Source organism: Halichoeres trimaculatus, unplaced genomic scaffold (genome assembly GCF_033239565.1).
Source record: "Halichoeres trimaculatus isolate MK-OKI-2021-1 unplaced genomic scaffold, fHalTri1.1 fHalTri1_scaffold_6, whole genome shotgun sequence".
NCBI lineage: Eukaryota > Metazoa > Chordata > Actinopteri > Labriformes > Labridae > Halichoeres > Halichoeres trimaculatus.
The window spans coordinates 11,037,984-11,059,644 of record NW_027437184.1 but is presented as its reverse complement, the minus strand read 5'-3'; the positions used below and the strand labels follow the sequence as shown (position 1 = coordinate 11,059,644).

The 21,661-nt window shown below is 40.8% G+C and overlaps 1 protein-coding gene across 3 annotated transcripts in view; it reads right to left on the bottom strand.

Moving 5' to 3' along the window:
* The window catches only part of sgcd (sarcoglycan, delta (dystrophin-associated glycoprotein)), a 362,364-nt gene that overhangs the window by 162,232 nt on the left and 178,471 nt on the right, over nt 1-21,661 (bottom strand). The window contains exon 1 of one of the 3 annotated variants that reach the window (XM_074672034.1): nt 5,677-5,797. The exons of the other annotated variants lie outside the window; for them this stretch is intronic. Within the exon in view, the coding sequence (XP_074528135.1) occupies nt 5,677-5,679 (3 nt within the window). The 5' untranslated portion in view covers nt 5,680-5,797. Of the gene's footprint in view, nt 1-5,676; nt 5,798-21,661 lie in introns of those variants that run through there. 3 annotated transcript variants of the gene reach the window in all.

Genomic DNA, 21,661 nt, shown 5'->3' with positions numbered 1-21,661 from the left:
TACAGTTGCATGCCCCAAAATGTGAACATTCAGCCAAGCTAGGTGTGGTTGAATTAAACAATCAGACCAAGTCATCACATTTACACATTGGACATTTCAACATGCACAGGTGAGAAGGCCAATGAAGCTGCAATACTGTCAGTATTCAAGTTCAGATTCCAAAGAATCCTGTGATTAAAATCAATCTAGAGTTTTGGGATCAGAGTTCTAGACTTAAAAAATTCATTGGATGAAAATCTCAGTATAATTGGGATCTTAAAATTCAAGAATTCTGCAAATAAAAATCTTAGAAATCAAGCATTCATGAATTACAGATATATATATATATATATATATATATATATATATATATATATATATATATATATATATATATATATATATATATATATATATATATATATATATATATATATATATATATAGTGTTATTAATACTATGAGTATGAATAGTGTTTTTAAATTTTCCTTGAAATGAATCCCCCAAAAGTAAGAATAATACTATTTAATCTCATGATTAATTCAGTTAAAACTCTTACATTTTTCACACTTTTACATTAGCTTTTTTTATTTCATATTTTTTTTTTTTAAACTAGTGTCTGTCAGGAAGTGTGTCTGTGACTCTGTAACCCTGACAAAGACTGAACAACACAGGAGCACATTCCAGCACAGGAGCTAAAAAAGTCAACATAGTCTCTGAGCCAACACTCAGGGCTGTCTGCTGTTTGCAGAGAGTTGGGAGATTTCACTCTTCACACCGGTCTACTTTGTGCTCCTGTGCATCAGAAAAGTACTCATAATGTCCTACTTCAGCATTTAAAATTTGGCACCTGTACTCCTGAATTAGCAAAGGTAGAGGGGATCATCCTCTGAGGAAAATAAATCATTTCAAAACTGCAAATATGCTTAAAAGTTTGACTAAATCAGCCAAAATCACAGAAGTGGTAAGACAGTCTGATACGCCTTCCCCCCAAAACAAGCTGTCAGTCTAAAACTGGAAATTTGCTTAGTAATTAAGGTCAATGCCAATGCCTAAAGAAACTATCATATAAATTTGACAACTCTCCTTAGTTTGAAACCTTTGCCAAACTATTGAATGCAGATAAAAAGAAGGGGTCATTTTCTGAGGATTATGAATCTCTGTACAACATATGAAAGTAATGCAGGAATTAGGCCATTTTGGGTCAAACCACATGAGTTACAACATGAATTTGCTTTATTTAGAATCGTGCCACTGCCTCACTTTGTATGCACAGACAGTTTATTTTCTGGGGACCATGGAGCTCATGATTGCCCGCATAAAACTGTGTACAAATCCTGAGGTAAAGCTATTTCATTCATTCATTTTCTGAAGCACTTATCCTAATCAGGGTCATGGGTGGCGGGAGCCTATCCTAGCTGTCTTTGGGCGAGAGGCAGGGTACACCCTGGACTGGTCACCAGTCAGTCACAGGGCTGGCACATAGACAGATGACCTTTCATGCACACACTCACACCTATGGACAACTTCAGATCAACCAATTAACCTGATGAGCATGTTTTTGAACTATGGGAGGAAGCCAGAGTACCCGGAGAGAACCCATGCATGCACCGGGAAAACATGCAAACTCCACACAGAACCACACGATTTATGCCACACTACTGTGTAGGCATAAATCAATAGGGTATATCCCATAGGGACCATGGTTTCCTTTCTCCAAATCTATTATGAGTTAAGCTATTTTACCAGTGTATAAAGTAAGTAAATGTAAAGAAGACTGGCATACCATTTCTTGAATAAAGCAATTGCAAAAATGCACATTTAGAAAAATGAAGGGGAACATCCTCTGAAGACACTGAATGTCCAAACAAATCTGGAATTGCATACGGGCACTGAAAAGTTCAGGTCTGACTACATGATTTAAAAAAAACAATTTAAAAAACTGGAGTTAGAATTATGTCACTTTTTATAGAGCTAGATGGGCTCATCCTCTGGAGACTATAGATATCCTTTCAAATTCAAATTACACCTAGTAGTTGAACTATTATAGTCTACAGGTTCACATCTTCTTCAACATACTGTACCTTCCTATAATCCTCTGTGGACCCTGACTGCCTATGCAAAACTCAAAATCTTGAAAGAATGGAGCATTTTTAACCTCAAAGGACAGCATGACTGTTACAACAACCTAGCGTGCTATCTTTGAAACCAAATTTAGAAAAGTGAGAAGGATTCATCTGCTGAGTACCATGAATGATGGTGCACCTCTGGAATTCTGTGCACTGATATCAGCTGTTTTAGCTCACAGGACCAGGATTTGTTATGAAAGTCTGAAGTTAGTCCTCTCAGGATTTTTATTGTCTGGACAAGACTGGAAACCAGTTCAGCTATTTTAGTGGGGACCACAGGGGTTGTTACGACACTCTGGCATACCGGCCTTGAAACCGACTGTCAGCAGTACGAGGGTACTGGCAGAGCTAAGATTTTAAAAATACGATCCCTGGCAATACTTCAATTTAATAATTTAGTGGGTTTTTTTTACACAGTTATATCAGGTTTCTCCTGACTTCCCCTTCTAGACTTCTATTTGTAGAAGCGTTATCTAAGCCCAGGGAGACAGTGGTTATTTAATCCAGTTTGATCCAGAAACAACTAAGGGATGAGCGAAGTACAGGTTTTTATAACAACTTCTTATGATAATGTTGAAGCTGAATGTGACTATTTCTCTCTTTGCAGGCCGTCCCTGCAGACAGGCAGAGAGAAGCGGCAGAGACATAGAGTCGGGGGCTGGGGGCTGGTTGTATATTTGGAGCTCTGACCGTGTTCCTAATATAACGGTGTGTGGAGCGACAGCTGCTGCGTGTCCTAAAGCAGGTGGGCTGTGTTTCACAGCACAGGCACATTGGGAGGGGAGCAGACTCGGGAGCTTCCTGGTGTTTGAGGCGACTTCAGGCAAATGTACACAGGAGCAGGGGGTCTGAAAGGCTGCTGGCTGTCAGTACAACGCTGTAACTGCTGCTAATTTCCTTCATCTCTTCCTGTTGTTCTCTGCGTCTCTGATAATTAAACTTATCTGATGGATCTTGGGTGGACTTGGCTTTCAGGCACAGAAGAGGAATGAACTTGGTACTTCACTTTCATTACTCATGCTGCTGTAGGTCAAATTTAAACTTATAAATACACCCTGATAAAATGCAGCTAACTTAAACATCAGTGCACTAAAAAGATGAAACATCCCTTATTCCATCCTTTTAGTCTGAAGCCCTGTTTCTGTTCACCTCGTCTCAGTCCCTGCTCTGTTGAATCTTTACATTCGTGACCACTCTCTGCAGAAAGGGCAGATCTGTTGCATCTCAATAAGTGTAATCAAGCGTAGCCCCCACACTTCAGTCTCGTCACGCTCACCGAGGTCTGCAGAAAATCCTGTCAGAAAAATTGGGATAATGAGACCTTTACAAAACCTGAGGCAGCAGTTCTGAGTTTGGAAAGTCTTCTGGAAAAAGGAGCCCAAGTCACAGCTTTTCTGTCTGTGTGCAAACACGAACACATCAGAGCAACTTACACAAAGTGATCCAAGGGTGGACCTTTGTTTTCAAGCTTTAAGTAAAGGTAGAGGGTTGGTGCAGAAAGGAAAGCATGTTAAGAACATGAACAGATGAGCAGCTTGGCAATGGACTGTATCCCAGGACAACCACAACTACAGTCTTCCATAAAAGTGTGAGAAAAGCCTAAAGCAAATGTTCAAACATACAATTAAGGTAATCAAACATTTTTAGGGGATAAAAAATCAATAAAGTATGTAGAGATCTTGCAGCCAAGGGTGAACTAAAACACAAGCTATGGTCGTTTTTTGTGTTACAAATAAAGTTGAGTTTAGTCTTTCAATATCCTGAAATCAGACATTGTTTTGGATTCCTCAGGAGACTGTGGCTCACATTAAGTCTAATAAAACATGTTTAATTAAAATAAGACATAAAAACCTCCCTAGTGGTCAGTTTTTGTTGTGTGAATTAAAAAAAAATCTTGTTCAAACAGTCATTAAAAAATAAAAATAAAAAAGAATAGTTCAAGTGATGCTGGTCTTGTCCACAGCAGACAGCAGTTTCATGCACGATCCCAGAGGTGTTACATATCAATTTTAGAAAAAAACAGGTCAATCGGGACAGGAAGTTGTGCACGGAAACCATCAAAAATGCACAGTGACTTTCAAAATAAAACAAACTGTGTCCAAACCAGATCGAATTTAACTTGACCACAGCAACAAACTGACATAATGAACGGAGCAAGACCAGACATCAACAGGTTGGAGGATTTTTATTTATAAGCCAATATCAAAAAGCTCTTTTGCTTGAAATTCCCATCCCTAGTATAAACTGATGGTAGTATTTGATTATGAGCCTCTCTGACACATGCATGCCTTTTATTTCTCAACATCTAGGCCAATTTCAGAAGCAGCTGACCCTATAGTGTCCAAACTTGCTTGTTTTTACACATATCTCATACTCTGACAATTTCCCTGGAGACAAAGTCAACACCTAAAGGAGGGTGGCATAGTGTGAATATGCTGCTGTAACCGATTATTTCCAAGATAGATGGCAATAAATGTAACCACAGCTTTCCAGCAAGGAACGTTAAGAAGCAGCATTATAACACTCAAACACAGCATCAATTGTGCATTTGTCACATGATGTAGGTGTAAACCACACTGACTGTTAGCCTCTGTATTCTGCAGGAATTTTACAGAGGAGCTGGCCTGAAAAAGCTGATCAAGTCAGGATGAGAAATATGGCTGATGGCGTTCACACATGCACAAAACACCTCAAAACTCTTGACAACACTTGGTGTGAGATTACAATCAATGTCACACTGTTCAGCCAGGATTAACAAGTTCCTGATCCAACTTTTCTGGCCTTTATTTTCAGACTCAAGCTTTAGTCACATTTCTAGGGAACACAGATGAAACAGTGGCAGTAGAAATCTCAGAACAGTAAAACATAACAGCACCAGACGGACCTCTCATCAAAGGTCTAAACAAGACCTCTGCTCCATGACACACAAACACACCCCTTCCCCACAACCCAGCCATCTAACACCCTTCTGATCCCACCCCCTCTCAGATCAGAAACCACAGTCAATGTTGAGGCATGCACCTCCTCCTCCTCCTCCTCCTCCTCCTCCACAGTGGGACCAACAGTAGGCTGCAGTCTGTCCACACACAGCTTCTTGTTACTTATTTATAGCAACTTGTTCCCCGGGGGATAAAGTGATTGAAACCAAATGTGTTGCCGGGACTGATATGGGGAAGTGGGCCGGTCAGCCCACCCACTCCTTCCTCACGACACAAAGATGTGGCAGAAAAGCTCCCAGATTTAGAGCAAACAGCTTTGGAAATCACTTCTCCTGCAATTTCCTCTCTGAAAAGAAAGTTTCCCGGCTCCATTCTTTCCAAACTTCTGCGCTCACGAAAAATGGAATTCACCGAGCTGCTTCAGTCTCAGGGGCTCTGCAATCTGGAGCTACTTATGATATTGTTTCTTCCTCTCAGAGAGGTGGGACAAAGAAACAAAAATCTGCAAAACAAGGGAGAGCAAACAACACAGAGAGCGTGTTCAATGAAGCTCAGCCCACCTCCACGCCCACAGCAGCCACACCAACAACCACGCCAACAACCACACCTCAAGTTTAAACAAACTCACCATGTTTGCTCTCCTCCTTCCTACTTCCTCCTTCACTTCCTCTCTGTGCGAGCTCTCCTGAGGTGTCAGGCAGATAAAAAGTGGACTGAGTTGCTGTTAAGAAGCTGCATGAGGCCTTCACTGACCAAGTCAAAGTCAGGCAGCCGCCCCTCTCCGTCTCTCCCCTCCCCTCCCGCTGTCAGCTTTTCCAATAACAAACCGCTCTCCGCCTCTTTTGGCCCCCGTCCCCGATCTCTGAGCTGTTTCCTGGATGCTTGGTGGACTCTCGTGACCCAGCTGTCTCTCTCTGTCTTTTTTCTCCTCCTGCTATGGGGAGTCGTGTTGCTCTGGCCCCTGAAGTCCTGCCTTCATGCCAGATTTAGAACCGCAGACACATGTGTGCTTCTGGTTTGAAGTTGGAGGAGGCGGGGCTTTGCATGTGAGTGTTGTGTTGTCATGGCTACTCCTCCTCCAGCAGACAGAGCCCAGCCTCTTCTGGTTTTTATTAGTAAGTATTGTAGGGTGTTCAGATGTTTCCCATGTGTTCAGAGTGAGGATCAGAATAACAGACAGCAGCATGTCTGTTGGAGCCGTAAAGTGGTTACTAACACTTCTGCATGGTTGGAAGGAAAACCGGCTAAATGCATCAGCTACAGAGCTGTTAACCTGCAAGATGCGTCATGGAGGATGAGGTCAAGACAGGCACTAGACATTGTAAGTCTGTGGAAAAGTTAAATGCACTGGTTTAGGTAGAACAAACTCAGGATGGGAGCAGCTTTACTTGAGCTTTTGTGCACATCAGGTGTGCAGATGCAGAGTGAGCTGCAGCCTCTGAGTCTTTTATACACGCAAAAAAGTCAACATGGGTCCAAAGTTTCTCAAACTCAAGGCTCAACATAAAGAGCAAAGGGTGCATTAAAATTGGAAAACTTCAGAAAAGTGAAGCCAATGCTGAATTTGAAAATGCTACAGTTCCTTCAGTGTCCACTAGAGGTAGGCTACAAAAGTTGGAGAGTCCCCATTAGGTCCCATGATGGAATTACATAGCATGCTTTAGTTTTTAGCTTAAGCCCTGTTTCCACTGAGCAGTCCTGTTTACATTAGTACGGTTTGGTATGGGATGGCTCGCTTAAGCCTGGTCCTGTTTGCATTTCTACAGGGAACTGCGCCCCCTTGTGGTAGGTGGAGAATAAGCTGGATGCCGATAGTGGCACCGGCTACTGGAGACATCCAGTGATTCACCGTCTTTGTGATTTCTGTGTGGCTCTTTGTTACAAAGTGCAATCAAGCTTTGTTTTAGAGGAGGCTTTTTACCACAAGGAGAAATACAGCCGCTGTCACATGGTAAGTGATGATTCTTTAGAACAGTCAACGGTCTGCAGTGTTGTAGCTTCACCTTCCAGGATCATATTGGTTTAGTCTGGCACCCCAAAAAGTGGGATGGCTCATCTCGCTTATGTGGGGATCTGTCCCTGGATCAGTCAATGGAAATGCTGTAGAATGTGTACCATGCCAAGACAAGCGGAATTGAAACACTTGGTGGAAACAGGGCTTTATATAGTCATTCAATACACTAGTCCAGATGAATTCATCGTTTTTAATCTCTTTTAACAGAGATGCTTCCTCATCAATACCATCATGTATGAGTTTAGAGATCTTTTTTTCCATTAAAGTATAAAATAACACAGCAACTCATTTATTTGATGTAAAAGTTGCACCTGACTGTAAGTTGCAGGACCAGCTTAACTATGAGAAAAAAAGTGTGACTTATAGTCTGGGACACACGTTCAAGGGCAAGTAGGTGCCTTGTAAGTGTAAGCATATTATAAACATGGATATAAAGTACTGATCTGGATGTTCAGACTGAGAAGTTTTTTAAATCTCTAAATATTCATCTCTACCTGAATCTGTCAGTAAACTGGTCAAAAACACTCCTTCTAAAAGTAGCACCAGATCTTCACCAAATGTAAAAGATGAGGTCACCCATATAGATCGCACACCAAGGTCATCGAACTCCACCTCCAGGCCTCCAGAGGGCTGGCCAATCAGAGTGAAGGGGGTTTATTGAGAGGGAGCCCTTAAAGAGACGGCAGCTAAAATGAATTGTTTCAGATACTGTCTGAAATAAGAATGTTCTGGAGCACCAGAGAAAAAAAAAAATAGGGACTTACTTGAGCTGTGGATCATGTAAAGAAAAGCATGCACATGCAATATCCCTGTGTTGTTTTGTCTACAAGAACACTGTAAGCAAAGAATGTTTGGGAGATCATTTTCTCTCAAAGGATGTCTTTATAGACAGTTATGGAGCATTTGGTGACTCATGTTTTTTGCAACAATTCTTCTCATGCATCTTAAAAGACGCCTTAAAGAATTTTTTTGGCATTACTTATTGAGGTGCCTGGCCTGTGGTTTCCTGTCCACATTTATAAACTCTATGCATGGCACTCTGGGTCTGTGAATACTTTATTTTAAGCGTCTAATGCAGGGGTGGCCAACCAGTCAGAGACCAAGAGCCTCAAAAATGACTGGGGTACTACAGAGAGCCACGTCACGCACAAGGTCTTAAAAAAACACTTCCTCTCACATATCAACGAAATGACATAAAATGAAAAATCAATACATCTCCAACTCTCAAAGCTAGATTTATTGTGTTTGAAAGTGTGTTTAAATTCATACTAGAGAAGTGAAACTGAAACTTAAGTATCAATCTGTACACCCAAACATAGATCAACACTGATCCCAACGTTGGCATCGGTATATCAATATTTCAGATTGATCGGCACACCACCACAATATATACATACATATTTTTATGAATGGATTGAAGAGCCGCACGCGGAAAAACAAAGAGCCACATGCGGCTCCCGAGCTGCAGGTTGGCCACCCCTGGTCGCATGCTTCAAAATGTGTTGGTTGTTGTTGTTCGGCACCTTTTGAACCATGACTCTGAGAGACCTGTTAATATTATTTGATTAAAAGCTCTAATGCTTCATTTGCTGTTTGAATACTCTGCAGTTTACAGTTTATGAGGTCCCAGGAGAGAGCCCTGGTGCTCTGAAGGTTAAGTGTGAAGGCTCTTAAAGTGAAGTGGATTTAATGAATATCACTGAGGCTAAGTGTTCCTCTTATTTGACCATCATAGAGTAAATCTGTGGTTATTCTGCAGACATTCTGTTGTTTTTTAAGGGAACATCAGGGCAATAAAGCCTCAGCGATGTGAACTATGCACCAGTAAGAGAGCACTGCATGTGTGGGTGCACGTGCGCGAGTGTCAGTGTGCGAGCCGAGACGAGAGAAGAAGAGAAACGATTTAGAGAATGCAAATTCCTCTCCTCCACTTTTATGTTCTTTGGCCTGACAGCGAGGGAGGAAAGAAATCTCACAAAGCTTCTTCTACAAAGCTGCACTTTCTTTTCTCTCCCCCTTCCTCTGCCTCCTTCTCTCCTCACAGCCACACTGATCCCATTCTCCCTGCCTGCTTGTTTGTGGTGAGACTGATTCTGTAGGTTAGAGGAATACTTCATGCTTTGATGTAACATCCAGCAGCTTCACAGTGCCGGGCCTTTGATAAGAAGAAGAAGGAGCAAGGTGCTTTATTATTAAAACAGGTTAAAACTCGTTTTGTGTGCCTGTAAGCTGCAGATATGTCCATGTCCAAAACTCCACGACATTTTTTAAGCTGGGTAATTTCAACAAATCTGATTCTTTTTGCTCTTTTGTTTCTCTCTTCCAGCGGCAGTAAAAGCACAACTATCCTACGAGTCTCACTTTTCAGAAGAAAGAAGGAAAAGGAACAGCAGCAATCATCGTCTATCAGAAGAGGCCAGCCCCTGAATCTTAAGCGTCTGTGTGGGACCTGCAGACACCGAGGGAACCTCGCTGTTCTTCCCTGAGCTGCAGCTCCAACTCCACTTGATGATGTATTAATCAATATAGGAAAGAAAAAATCTCTAATAGGCCTCGGGTAAAGACGAGAAAGGCAGAGAGGCTGTGTTTCATAATGAAGACGTAAGGAAGGCAAATACGCTTGGGAGGCGAGACGAGATCTGATACACAGAGAGATTTTTAAAGAGAGATAGAGAGGGCGGAGGAATTATCACACAGACATCTATTTATCTCACAGAGAAGTCATTTCTTCATCTTTTGGAAGTAATTTTCAGACTCTTACCCTTTATTTTACACATTAACCATCTAACGTAGAGTTCATCTGACTCAGTTCAGTCAGGGAAAGAGGAGGCTGCCGGGGGCGGTGCACTGTTACCAGTAATTAGTCTGATCGATCGTGCTCTGTTTACATGCTCCACTATAAGCCATTAGAAACAGCAAATACAAAGGTTAAAGATGAGCAATATATTGAATCCAACAGCCTGTTTACATCTGCAGGAACATGCACCCTGGGTGAGCAGATCAGAAGTTTGGCCACTCACTCTGCATCACAATACAGCGGCACAGATGTCTACAGTGGCGTTTTATTTGACATCAGAGGCAAGAGAGGGAAATCAAGACTCCATTACAAACCTAAGGCATCATCCATGGTGGGGATGCAGGATATTGGATTTTTTTCTTTTTGTTTGCCAATATCCGTTATGCTTATATTTGACAACTGATTCATCCAATACCTATACTGATTTTTTTTTTTTTTTTTTTTTTTTTTTTCCTGTGCATATAATTGCAGAGATTACCAACTCTCTTCTTTGAAAGTTGCATATTGTATTATGGTGCATACTCTTATGACATCTGTCATGTAATATTCATTTCTTGTGCAAAATCAGAAAAAAACTTGAAAAAAATATTTATTATCAAGGGTTTCCATCTTATTTTCAGTAGTAAATGTATTTTTATTCTGTTAGGGTTTAAATAAGCCACATTAACCTGGCCAGTCCAGAAAATGTTGTATTTAAAGACAGAAATGAGGTCTGAATTGCTTGGAACAATTAAAAAATAAATAAATAAATAAATAAATAAAAATATTTAAAAAAAGTATGCCAATGGAACATCAGAACAGATATTTGTATAAACACATTATTTTACTTTTAAGCATTTTTTTTGTTCCATTGGCAGATTTTTTTTTTACTTATTACAAGCAATTCAGACCTCTTTTTTTTTTGCAGTGTATATATACTTGAAACTGTATATTTATCTATGACAATTGTTTTTAAACAAAAAATAAATAAACATATAAAAGAGAAATCCTACTTAAAACCTGGATCATGCCCTTCCTGTGGGAATTTATGAGAAGTGCAACTGTACAACAATTAAACCCATATTGAATAAAATGGTTTACTTTGGTAAATGGTAAATGTGCCTTAATGAGTCAGCTACATGTGCCTTACAGACTGCTGCTTCAAGTTTAACTTAAAGCAGGAACCAAATATGGGGCCACTCAGTTTGGACTGTGCAAACAAAATCACAAAAAGTGCAAAAAATATGCAGCTTCACCACATTAATTTAGTGTTTTCTTCTATTGGCAGAATTTGGTTGGTTGGCCGATATTCTTTTTTTTTTTTTCTTCATTTTCAAGCCAATACTGGCTGATACCGATAATGTGCCGATAATGTTGTAATCTATGAACGCTTCCCATTAGGTGGGACTTCTAATGGACAGCACCAGCAGGTTGGAACCCTCTGTATCAGATGCACCAGCTACCATTCTTTTGCTAGATGCCAGAGCCGTGATGCTTCGGTTTACAAAGTGCAGATCCAGTGGGATTGGAAGTTGTGCACAGAAATCATCTAAAAACACCCAGTGACTTTCAAAATCAAACAAAGTGTGTCAAAACTAGATTATGCTTATCTTGACTACAACAACAGACAAAATGAGTGGAGCCAGACCAAGAGTGAACAAGTTTGAGGTTTTATAGCCCAACATGAATCAGGAGAGGATCATCATTGGGGTGGGAATCCAGGTAACTCCTCGGTCTGTGACTCCACCTGTCTGGAGTTTCTGATAGGTGCCACAATCCTGAAAAAATGTAGATCCCAATCGTGGCATAAAAACATCCTGACATATTTTCTCCATAACGCCCCCTAATGGAGAACATGTTCATTGGTCAGAAGCAGAGTTTACTGATGTCTAGGCAGCATGTATCACTGCAGAAATCTGAACACTTATCATCTTGCATCAGGAGACACCTGAGGGACAGGTGAGCTTTGGGACAAAGGATGTTTGACGCCCCCTAGAGACTGATTTTTGTAGGAAATGTCACCAAGACTTCATGCATGTTTTCAAAGCAGCCACAAAGGGACCAACAAGCTGCAGATTCTCAACCTTGTTTGCAGTTTGAGGAATCAAAGAAAAGAGAGATGGTACCTTTTCAGTTCAGTTACACACAACACCTCAACTTTCATCAACACGCTGCGTCACTGAGATTATGAGGCTGCGTTCTGGCTGGGATCCTGGATAGCATCACATCTGAAGGCTTCAAACATTAATCATCCCTCTCCATACCATCCTTCAAAGTCAGGTTGACAGCTAAACTTTCTGCAGTCTTCTATGTGGTTCAGTCTCAGGTCACCTAGTTAGAAACTCTGTGCGTCGGTGGCTCCGCCTTTTCTATGTATAATTCATCCAATTAGATCAGCTCTTCCTCAGAGAGATGCTTGAATAACAAACAAACCAATCTGTTTGTTTCTGCAGATTTTCATGTCTGTGTGTAAATCCAGGTCTGTGCATGGATGAGAGAACAGCCCATCTCTTTGTGAGTGTGTGTTTGTGTGTATGTGTGTGTGTGAGCTTTGATGGCGGAGGATGTCGGACATCGCACGCCACCCTCTGTGTAGTTTGTCCATCATTCATCCATCTGTCAGCCTGGACTCCTCGTGCCCCTGCAGGCACGTCTCTGCACGTCTCTCCTGTAGTGATACATAATGAATGTTGTTGTTTTTATTGTGTCCTTGTGTGAATCGTACCTAAGGCACAAAAATCCCCAACCTGCCGCTCTCAGCCCGAGCGTCTGGACGCTTCCCAGCCTGCATCCTTCTTTGTATGAAAACAGCCAATTACAGGCCCACGCTGGCTCTGCGACGGGGTTTTAAAGCTGCCCCCAATGCGTGCCACCTTGTTTGAATACCGATGGTGTCTCAGATGTCATCATGAATAAACACAGTTATTTATTTTTGCGTCCAGCTAAAACAAACGCTCTCTCCTTCGTGTGTTTTTTCTGCATTCCTCCACCAGCAGGCCCAAACAAAACCAAGAGCCAGATTTATCATAACTTCGCCTCGTTTTCTGCCCCAACAATCACATGGATATCTGCGAGCAGACGCTGACGAGGTGATAATCAGATTGAAATGTTTTCTGTGTCCTGAGCAGCTTTTGTTGGGGCCTTTAGTTTTACTGCTCCATCTTATTCCAGCTCGGTGCCAAAGAGGTTGTTGAGTCCAAGAGTGGATCCATATTTTCATTTGTGATGGAAATCATTACCTCGTTTTCCTCACTCCATATATTTCATGGTTCCAAACAAATTATTTCTATAAATACGGGAGGGTCTGAGAGCCAGCAGCCATAAAACACTCCTGGAAGCGTGAAGTCATTTTAGAGAGACGACTCATGGTTATTTTTTGAATGTTTGCTTGAATGTTTGGTGTGATAATGATAATCTCATGGGTTGACACACACAGGATTTAACAGCTGTTAGAGGTAAGTGTCAACACCTGTTACTTTTTATCCAGAGCTCAACAGACTTTCTGGAAACTGAGCCAGAGAGAAAATGAAGAACTGTCCATGGACCTGCGAGGAAAGTAGTAGAACTTTATAAATCTGGAAAAGCATCTAGAGAGATATCCAAAGATTTGAAAAAAGCTGGTCAGCAGAGTCCAAGTGGTCTAAGTTGTGCTCCATGAGGTTCGCCGTTACCCATATGGCCTGTGTCTAATCTGCTTCCAGCATATCACTCTGCATCCTTGCCTTGTTTCTTGCTCTGCACTGTCCTCTCTCCCATCTAATTAAAGTCAATAAAAAGCCAGAAAAAGTCATTTAAATCAACTGGAAGAAGAAGAAGAAGAAGAAGAAGAAGAAGAAGAAGAAGAAGAAGAAGAAGAAATTGAAATTTGTGGTACAGTTGATAACAAGTCACCCAAATACTCCAGATACAGCCTTCTTTGCAAAGAAGTGGTGTGGCTGTTTCAAGATGCACAATAAGGCAGTGTTTAAAGTCTTTGTGAGGACTTTCTATGTGATCTTGAATATTATTCTCTTCATCATTTTACAAGAATTGCAGCTCAAATAAAACCCTTTTTTTTCTATCCGGTGTTTTGGAAACCCTTATTTCAGCCTCTGTCAGAACCACTTTGTATTAGCTGCTGTCTCTTTAAGGCTCCCAAATGTTAGTGATAGGTTTATTAGCGACATGATTTGATTGTGTTTGCTAATCTCTCACCCTTTGTCAGTTTCTTCTTCTTATCCATCTGTTGATGACCTCAATGTTGGCTGCCATACTCCAAAGTAGGAACAGCTCAGACGCCAAATCGAGACTTTAAAGGTGTAGAAAACAAACCCACTGTTTGCTGTCCCTCATTGTGAAGTACAAACACACTTAAACAAGTCTACAGAGTCTAAAAGTACTCTTCTCTTTCTAATGACTACAACAGAGATGACATTGTACAATCCCAATGGCCATCAGATTTCACCTCAGGTTAACATTCTGTAAGACTTTACTCTTTTATTTCTCAGCAGTCGCGATGGCTTCCTCCCTCAGTGTTACACAGAATCCTCTCTAACAGCCCTGATTCTGCAGCACAGTGTCTCTATGGTCACTGTAGCACTGATGCTAATGAGTATTTAATGGGAAAACATCCTTATTTAAGCTAAATGCACATTCAGTACCACTGAGTGTGGCCCGAAACTTTTAGAATTGCTCCCCAGCTCCCTCTGTGTTTGGAAAATCCCCCAGCCCTACACGTCTGGACATTTATTTTAACGATAGAGCTGACTCCATGGCAGGCTTGACCCATTAAAAGACCCTGTTCGCACTCTGTCAGCGAGCTTTAGTATGTGTACAACAGCTCACTGGGCATAAACCTTATTATGATTACTCACTGAGCATTTCTGCCTAAATTGCGCATCCAGCACTAAGGCCATTGTTACTTATTAAAAATGCATGTGGAGAAACTTAACGGATGCTTCCCTGTAAAATGTAACACAGCGGGGCCGTTTGTTGCACACAGCAGTGCTTTGTGAAGAGTGCTTTCTGTGGAGCTGTGATACAGTAAAAATCCCTCTAAGCTGTATAAACGACCGCCACTGTAACATGTTTTTATAAACGCCACAGTGTTTGAGATCCCTGAAGACCACAGGGGAATATGATTGTAGTATACACGCTGTGCATCGCCTGGTGCTGACTGACACTTTCATTGATTGTGAGTGATTTTGGATCGCTCTCAGTGATTTCACTGAGTTCACTTCCACTGATGGATAAAGACAACGCTCCCGGCAAAGAGAAGAGAAGAAACAGATTACAGAGAACACCCCGTGGAAAGCAGAGACGAGGAGGAGTAAGTCGAAACTGTAAATAATACATTAAGTTACATAAATCAAAGAATATTGAGGATAAAAAGCTTCTGAGAAAAACTTATTTTCTTCAGAGACCGATTTAACAGCAGAATGCCAAACAACACCACATTTAGAGGGAAATGTATTCATTTGAAACCATTTTTGAACCATTTAAGAAATTAAAAAAAAAAAAAAAAAAAAAAAAAGAAAAAGGAAAAAAAAAGCCTAAAAGAGCTCTGGTCCATTTCCGAAGTCAGTAATTGCAACATAGTCTGCAACAGTTGTTTTGCATTATTCAATTGTGGATGTTCAGACCGAACATGTGCAGAGTTTCAAACTTGCTTATTCATTTGTCATAGAAATTCTTGAATCTGTCTGCAAACTGATCAAAACACTCTGTTCTAGAAAAAAAAAAAAAAAGTGCCAGATCCTTGCAGAACTTAAACAATGGGGTCATCACATTAGGGACGAGCACTGCCAATCAGAGTGAGTGGGTTTGTGGAGCTGGGAGCCTTAAAGGGACAGCAGCTAAATTAAAGTGTCTCAGACAGGGCCTGAACTAAGGGTTTACTGAGCTAATAAAATAGGCTTATTTATCTGTAATTCATTGAAAGATACTAAGGGGGCAGCAAAGGGAAGGAATAAAGACCATAAAGAACTCAAGGCTGCAGTCTGGGTTCATCTACTGATGCAGTTTCGGAATTTTTGGTCCTCAGCTGAAGGCAGCTTTACTTAAAAAAATTAAATAAATAAAAGGTATGTATGTATGTATATATATATATATATATATATATATATATATATATATATATATATATATATATATATATATATATATATATATATATATATATATATATATATATATATATCAGAAAATGAACAGGACGCAATTCTTAGATTGAAGTGAAGTGCTTTAACCTGCAAGAATTATCCATCATCACTCTTTGGCTTCAACTAACGTCTTATTTTTATTTTATCTTTTTTTTTTTTTTTTCTATTTTACCTTATTTATTTATTTATTTTAATTATTTTTTTTACCATTTATTTAATCATTCAATTAATTTAAATTCTAGCCCATTTCTTAGCTGTTCTTAGCCTATATTTATAATTTAGCCGTTTTCTTAACCATAAATTGTCTTAGCTTATGTAATCTTAGCTTGGATGCTTGGATCATTTTGCTTGGATGTCTCAATCCTGTTGATAGACATCAGCTTGGGCAGGTTTGTGTGTTGTATCTTGGAACATTTGGCTTAGTTATGTGCACACACTCTAAACTTACTATAAATGCTTTGGAGAAAATATGTACCTCTTGCTCTCATTTTCTCAAACATAGTCCCAGAACAGAGCTACTCTTGCTGCTATGCTCCTGCTTTGACGTAATGTTTGATTAAAGAGCGAAACACAACACCTTGACCGTGATGGTTCTGTCATTTTCTTCACATCACTGCCTCCACCTTCTGGTGAGCGGTGGCTGCTTGTGACAATTGGCCCATCAAGTCTTTGTTTCCGGCGAGGTGACTTCTAAAATGACTAATTACCCAGGAAATGAACCTGAGGAGGAGAGGAGATGGAGAAATTGAACAGCTCCTTCATGAGCTGAAGCTTTGCAGCTGTGTCAGCAGCAGTGAGGAAGTGGGGAAATTAAAGAAGTGGACAGTGACAGAGAGGATTCACTCTGATAGATTTACTCTGCTCGTCTCTTGTGATGAGAAGCTTAAAATATTTCCTGAGTGTTAGATTTAGAGGTGGAAATATGTTTAATGATGGGCAGCAGGAAACTTCCTGAACTCTTGACACTGAATTCTAAAACACAGGACTTCATAATTGTTCTCTTTCTCTTATCAGAAGTGTCTCACACAGTTGCCCTGCCTCATGGTTTGATTTCTGATAAGCTTCAAATTGATAGATTGATCACACAGATGTCAGCATCCTGAAACCAATTTCATCATCTAAGAAACCAATACAACATGTCCTCACTCTACTTCCATTACTATAAATGCAGTGACAATTGTATCACATCATTCTCAACACAGGGTTCAGTATTTAACACGCTTGGTGCTTGAAGAGCTCAGGCACAAGGCCTTTTGGGTTTCTTACTCTGTGACAAAGGGTTTATCTCCTTCCTGTGCTAGTTCAAACCTCTGCATGCTGATACATGCCCTCTGTGAATCACTTTCATGATGCCCATTCGCCTCCTATGATTATCCTGCAGCCGTAACAGCCTGTTTGTCTGCCAAAGTGATCTACTGGAGCTATCCCAAAACATTTCCTCACCTGTGAGTCATTTGCAGAATCTGTAAAACTAGGGCTCAGCTTTATAAATACCTAACTCTCACCTCCTGTTCAGTGCTCGGCTGAGTGTCCTTGTGCAGAGAAACAAGTTGTGCTCATCAAACCCTGGCAGAATTTGGAAGATGTGCTCCATCCTTAACAGAACAGCACAACCATAAAACCAAACGTGGTAATGCAGAAAATAATGAGACAGTCGCTGTTCTAACATTTGCATACCCTAAGTTCTTGATATGTTGCATTGATGACTGCTTGCAGTCCTTAGTGTAAGTTGTGGTTGAGGCCGTGTCATTTTGTAAAGTCTAACAGCTGAAATATACCAGATGTGTCTCCAGTCCATCACAGCATTGGATTTTCTAATAACATTTATCTCGCCATTATTTTTGACTAACTCTAAGCTGTTGTAGTTCATGGTTTCCCAGAACATCAGAAATCCATGCTTCACTGTAGAGATGGTGTACTTTTCCTCAGGGGTCTTGTTGACACCTCTCCAAACATAGTGAGAATGATTGTGACTATAAATTTAATTTTGGTCTGATCACTCAGAAAGACTTTCCTCCAGAAGTTTTAAGGGTTTTTTCTGTGCTGTTTTGTGGTGTTAAGTGCACACCTGTGAGGACTATCCATTTGGCATTGATTGCAGTGACGCCTGTGGTAGAGTTTTCTTGAAACATAGACTCCATTTCCCATGAGCACCATCACCCACTGTGGTAGAGATAAGACTCTTCAGAGCACGTCTTCTTTTAAACTCTACTTTTTTTGTTCCAGACAGGGAAACTTATTTTTTTGTAGTTTGAAAGGTGACAAAAAATCAAACTTTAACGCAGCAGGTCCAAAAGGTAAGCAGACTATTGGTTTAGTGTTGCTCACAATCCTTTCCAACAGAGAAAAAAAAAAATGATGTGATCTGCTTAACTGTCAGTTGTTATGCTGTGGTATAAAATTTTACCTCTGCTTTGGATTTGGATTGATATTGAATGAAGAAATGAATTAATGCTTTAATTCCAACATGTGTATGCATAATGCAAGAAGTGCAGTGGAAAACCAAACAAACAAACAAAAACAAAAAACAAACAAAAAAAAACAAACAAACAAAAAAAAACAATGACAAACCAGTGAGAATTAACAAAACAATAACAGTATGCATCTTAACATGTTGGAATACTAATTGTATCATCATTTTGATATATGAAACATACATTACATTACAGTCAATGCAGCTAAGGGAAGATGACTTCCAAAGCTTTATTTAAGGCCAGAATCACATTATCTGAGGATATCTGGTTATTTGTAATTAACAATTATTAATAATCTCTATGGAAACCAACCTCATCTGTAACCTACGGAAGATTTCCAGGTCTAATCAACTCCCATACTTCTGGACTCTGTCAAAATAATCCAGTCTAAAGTGACAAGCACTGATATTTGTTCCACCAGGTCTCTTTAAAGGACCAGGTCAAGGTGATTAAGGTTTCTTAGCTTACAAAGACATATCCCAAGGCTATTTCGTTAGTCAAAACAGTAAAGTGATGCAACTTTTGGGACCAGCTCTCCTTCACTCCACGGCCTCTGAGTTATAGCCAAGTTTTGTCATTGGGAGTCTAGAGGGAGTAGATCAGGCTCAAAATAGAAAAACCTGAAGCAGGTAAATAATCACATCGCTCACACCAAGCTCAGCCAGACTTGGGCCATCTGGTTAGCTTAAAATAGACGCCGTTACCCTCAACAAAAGAAGCAGAGGAGGTTGGAGCTAATATGGTAGAATAGGCTGTATCTGGTGATTAAATGCGAGTCAGCGTGAGGACGACTGCAGTGCCACGTTTGCTCCCACATAATTAAGATATGAGCTACGGGTGACAGTGACGCTAACGAGGACAGTGGCAGTTTAGACTCTGAGTGTGCGGAGGCTGCCGGCGTGACTGACAGCAAGTCTTTACAGGGTGTCCTTATGGTTACCCAGACTCCATGAAGTGTGACAGACTTATAGGGTCTGGATAGCTTGAGCACTTAGTTTGGAAGTCAAAGAAAGTCACAGGAGAGAACGAAGCTGGTGAGAGCAGAATTTGATGTTGGAAAAATGGTTCAAGGACAAACGTCATTGATTGATGTGTTCTAGTTGTTGTTTACTTCAGAATAGAAAGTTGCGGGTGGCTCCAAATATGGGTCTGAAAACCATCCTGTTTGGGATGTAAAACTGTGCTCAAAAGGGAAATGCTTGTTTTATTTGTGAACGAAGGGATTAACCTCAGAGCCGCAGAGTCATGCCCTACCTCGTCAATTCATGAGAGGTTTTTAGGGTAAAGGAAGATGCTGCCTATCTGAGTAGCATCGTATTTTCATTCCATATAGTAAGGGTGAGGGTTTGTTGAGTCAAAGTGGGATGAAGACTGTTCATGATGCACGTGTGGCCAGAGCCATCGAACATCATGAGGGTGTGGAGCAGGGGTGGAATGGGACCAAAAATCGGTCCTGGTATTTTGAGCCTGACTCCATCACAGTAATGAATCTTAGAGTAGCACTCATTCTATTGAGTCAGTGTATGTCTTATAAATAGCCTTGAGCAAAAAGGATGTTTTTAGCTATTTACACCTGTGTTTATAATACAAACTTGGCCAAAGAACGTTTGCCAAAATAGTCACATTAAGGTTTTATAACTTTATTAGATTTATCATGGGGCTGGGGTGCTCTTAAGGTACCCATTACATAAACTGAAGCCTGGCTCAGACAACAGGATTCTGCACTCCGGCACTCCAAGCCAAAGGGAGGAGGTGCTTCATGATATGATTGGGCCAGCTCTGTGTCAGTGATGAAAAAAAAAAAAGGGCTGAAAACTAGTATTTTTTAAGGGCCAGTGGTCAGGAAACAAAGCCTTGGGCCAACTGATTTTTTTTGTTTGTTTTGTTTTGTTTTGTTATAGCCAGAACCGAAGCAAGAAGGTTTGGTTTCTAAAAATGTGAATGGCCCAGTCTAGAGTCAATCAGGCCACTGATCTACTGGTTTCATGGATGACCAGTCACACCAATACATCTATAGGCTCCATTTAAAAAAAAGAAAAAGAAAAAAGTGTCAGGACTGTCGGCCTTAAAGGAACATCAATCCACTGGGAATCACCTGATACACCAGATGGCCAGTCCATGCCTGGTGTGGAGTTATGGTGTTAAACTTTCTGTAGAGTTTCTTTTCAAAGTCCTTTGCAGATAGAAAACGGATATGCAGGTAAGGGCTATAAAGCTGTGCAAAAGCTTGTTTCTTCAACCTTTATTTAAAGATACTTTGTCAAGCTCCTCTGATTTCTTTTAGGCCAGACTTTCTGCACCAAAAACTCCACATTGATGACTTACTTTGCCCAATTAAAGGGAAATACGAGCACTGCTTCTCTGGTATCGACCTGTAAGAATTTTGTGTTGATGACTCTGAAATTCATCAGACTAATGATTATAAATCCTCACTGCATGTGGACTCTATTTTAGCATCCTGTCCGCTGAATTATTAGCTTTGTCAATTGAACCCTCAGGCTCTGCCGTTCAGCATCACTCACTAACTTTCCTCTTTTCTCATCCGTTTCGGGCCGTTCCACCCACATTGTTTGAACAGAGACAGAAGAGAAACATATTGCTCCTATTATACCGCTGCGTTTGGTTTTCCATAGAAAGCAGTGATTGTGTTTCCGTTGGAGCGCGGTGATGTAGATGATGGCTTTGGCAGGCAGCAGACAGGCCTGCTCTGATGAGCTAACACTCAGCTGGAGGAGAATAGGACGAGAGAGAAGGCATGACAAATGGTGCTGCGTTTAGCGTCGCCTGGCACTGCTGCCGAGGGTTCATTGAGTCAGAAACGGAGAGGCCGCCTTTGTGGGGTGTGACTGCCGCCACTGCTGGATGACGGATTGCATTGTGGGTCCTCAGGGGGAGAGATAATGGTTACCAAATAAAAGTCTCCCAAACTGTGAAAACAGACACAACACAGTGACATAAACGGCCCGTTCCATGAGAAATATGTGAGCACAAAACAAAACCAACATTCCTCTGCAGTCATCCGCACCGTCTCACCTTCGTCCGACTAAACAGTATTATGTTTGAAAAGCCATATTGATCTGTAAGCAAATGGCATTTCTGGCAAGAAGCATGGTGGCTTGGCGACAACCTTCCTTTAAGACGTCAATTAACTTTCCACGAGGGGACAAACAGCTCTTCCTCCCTCAGATTGGGACTTTACTTGATTGCTG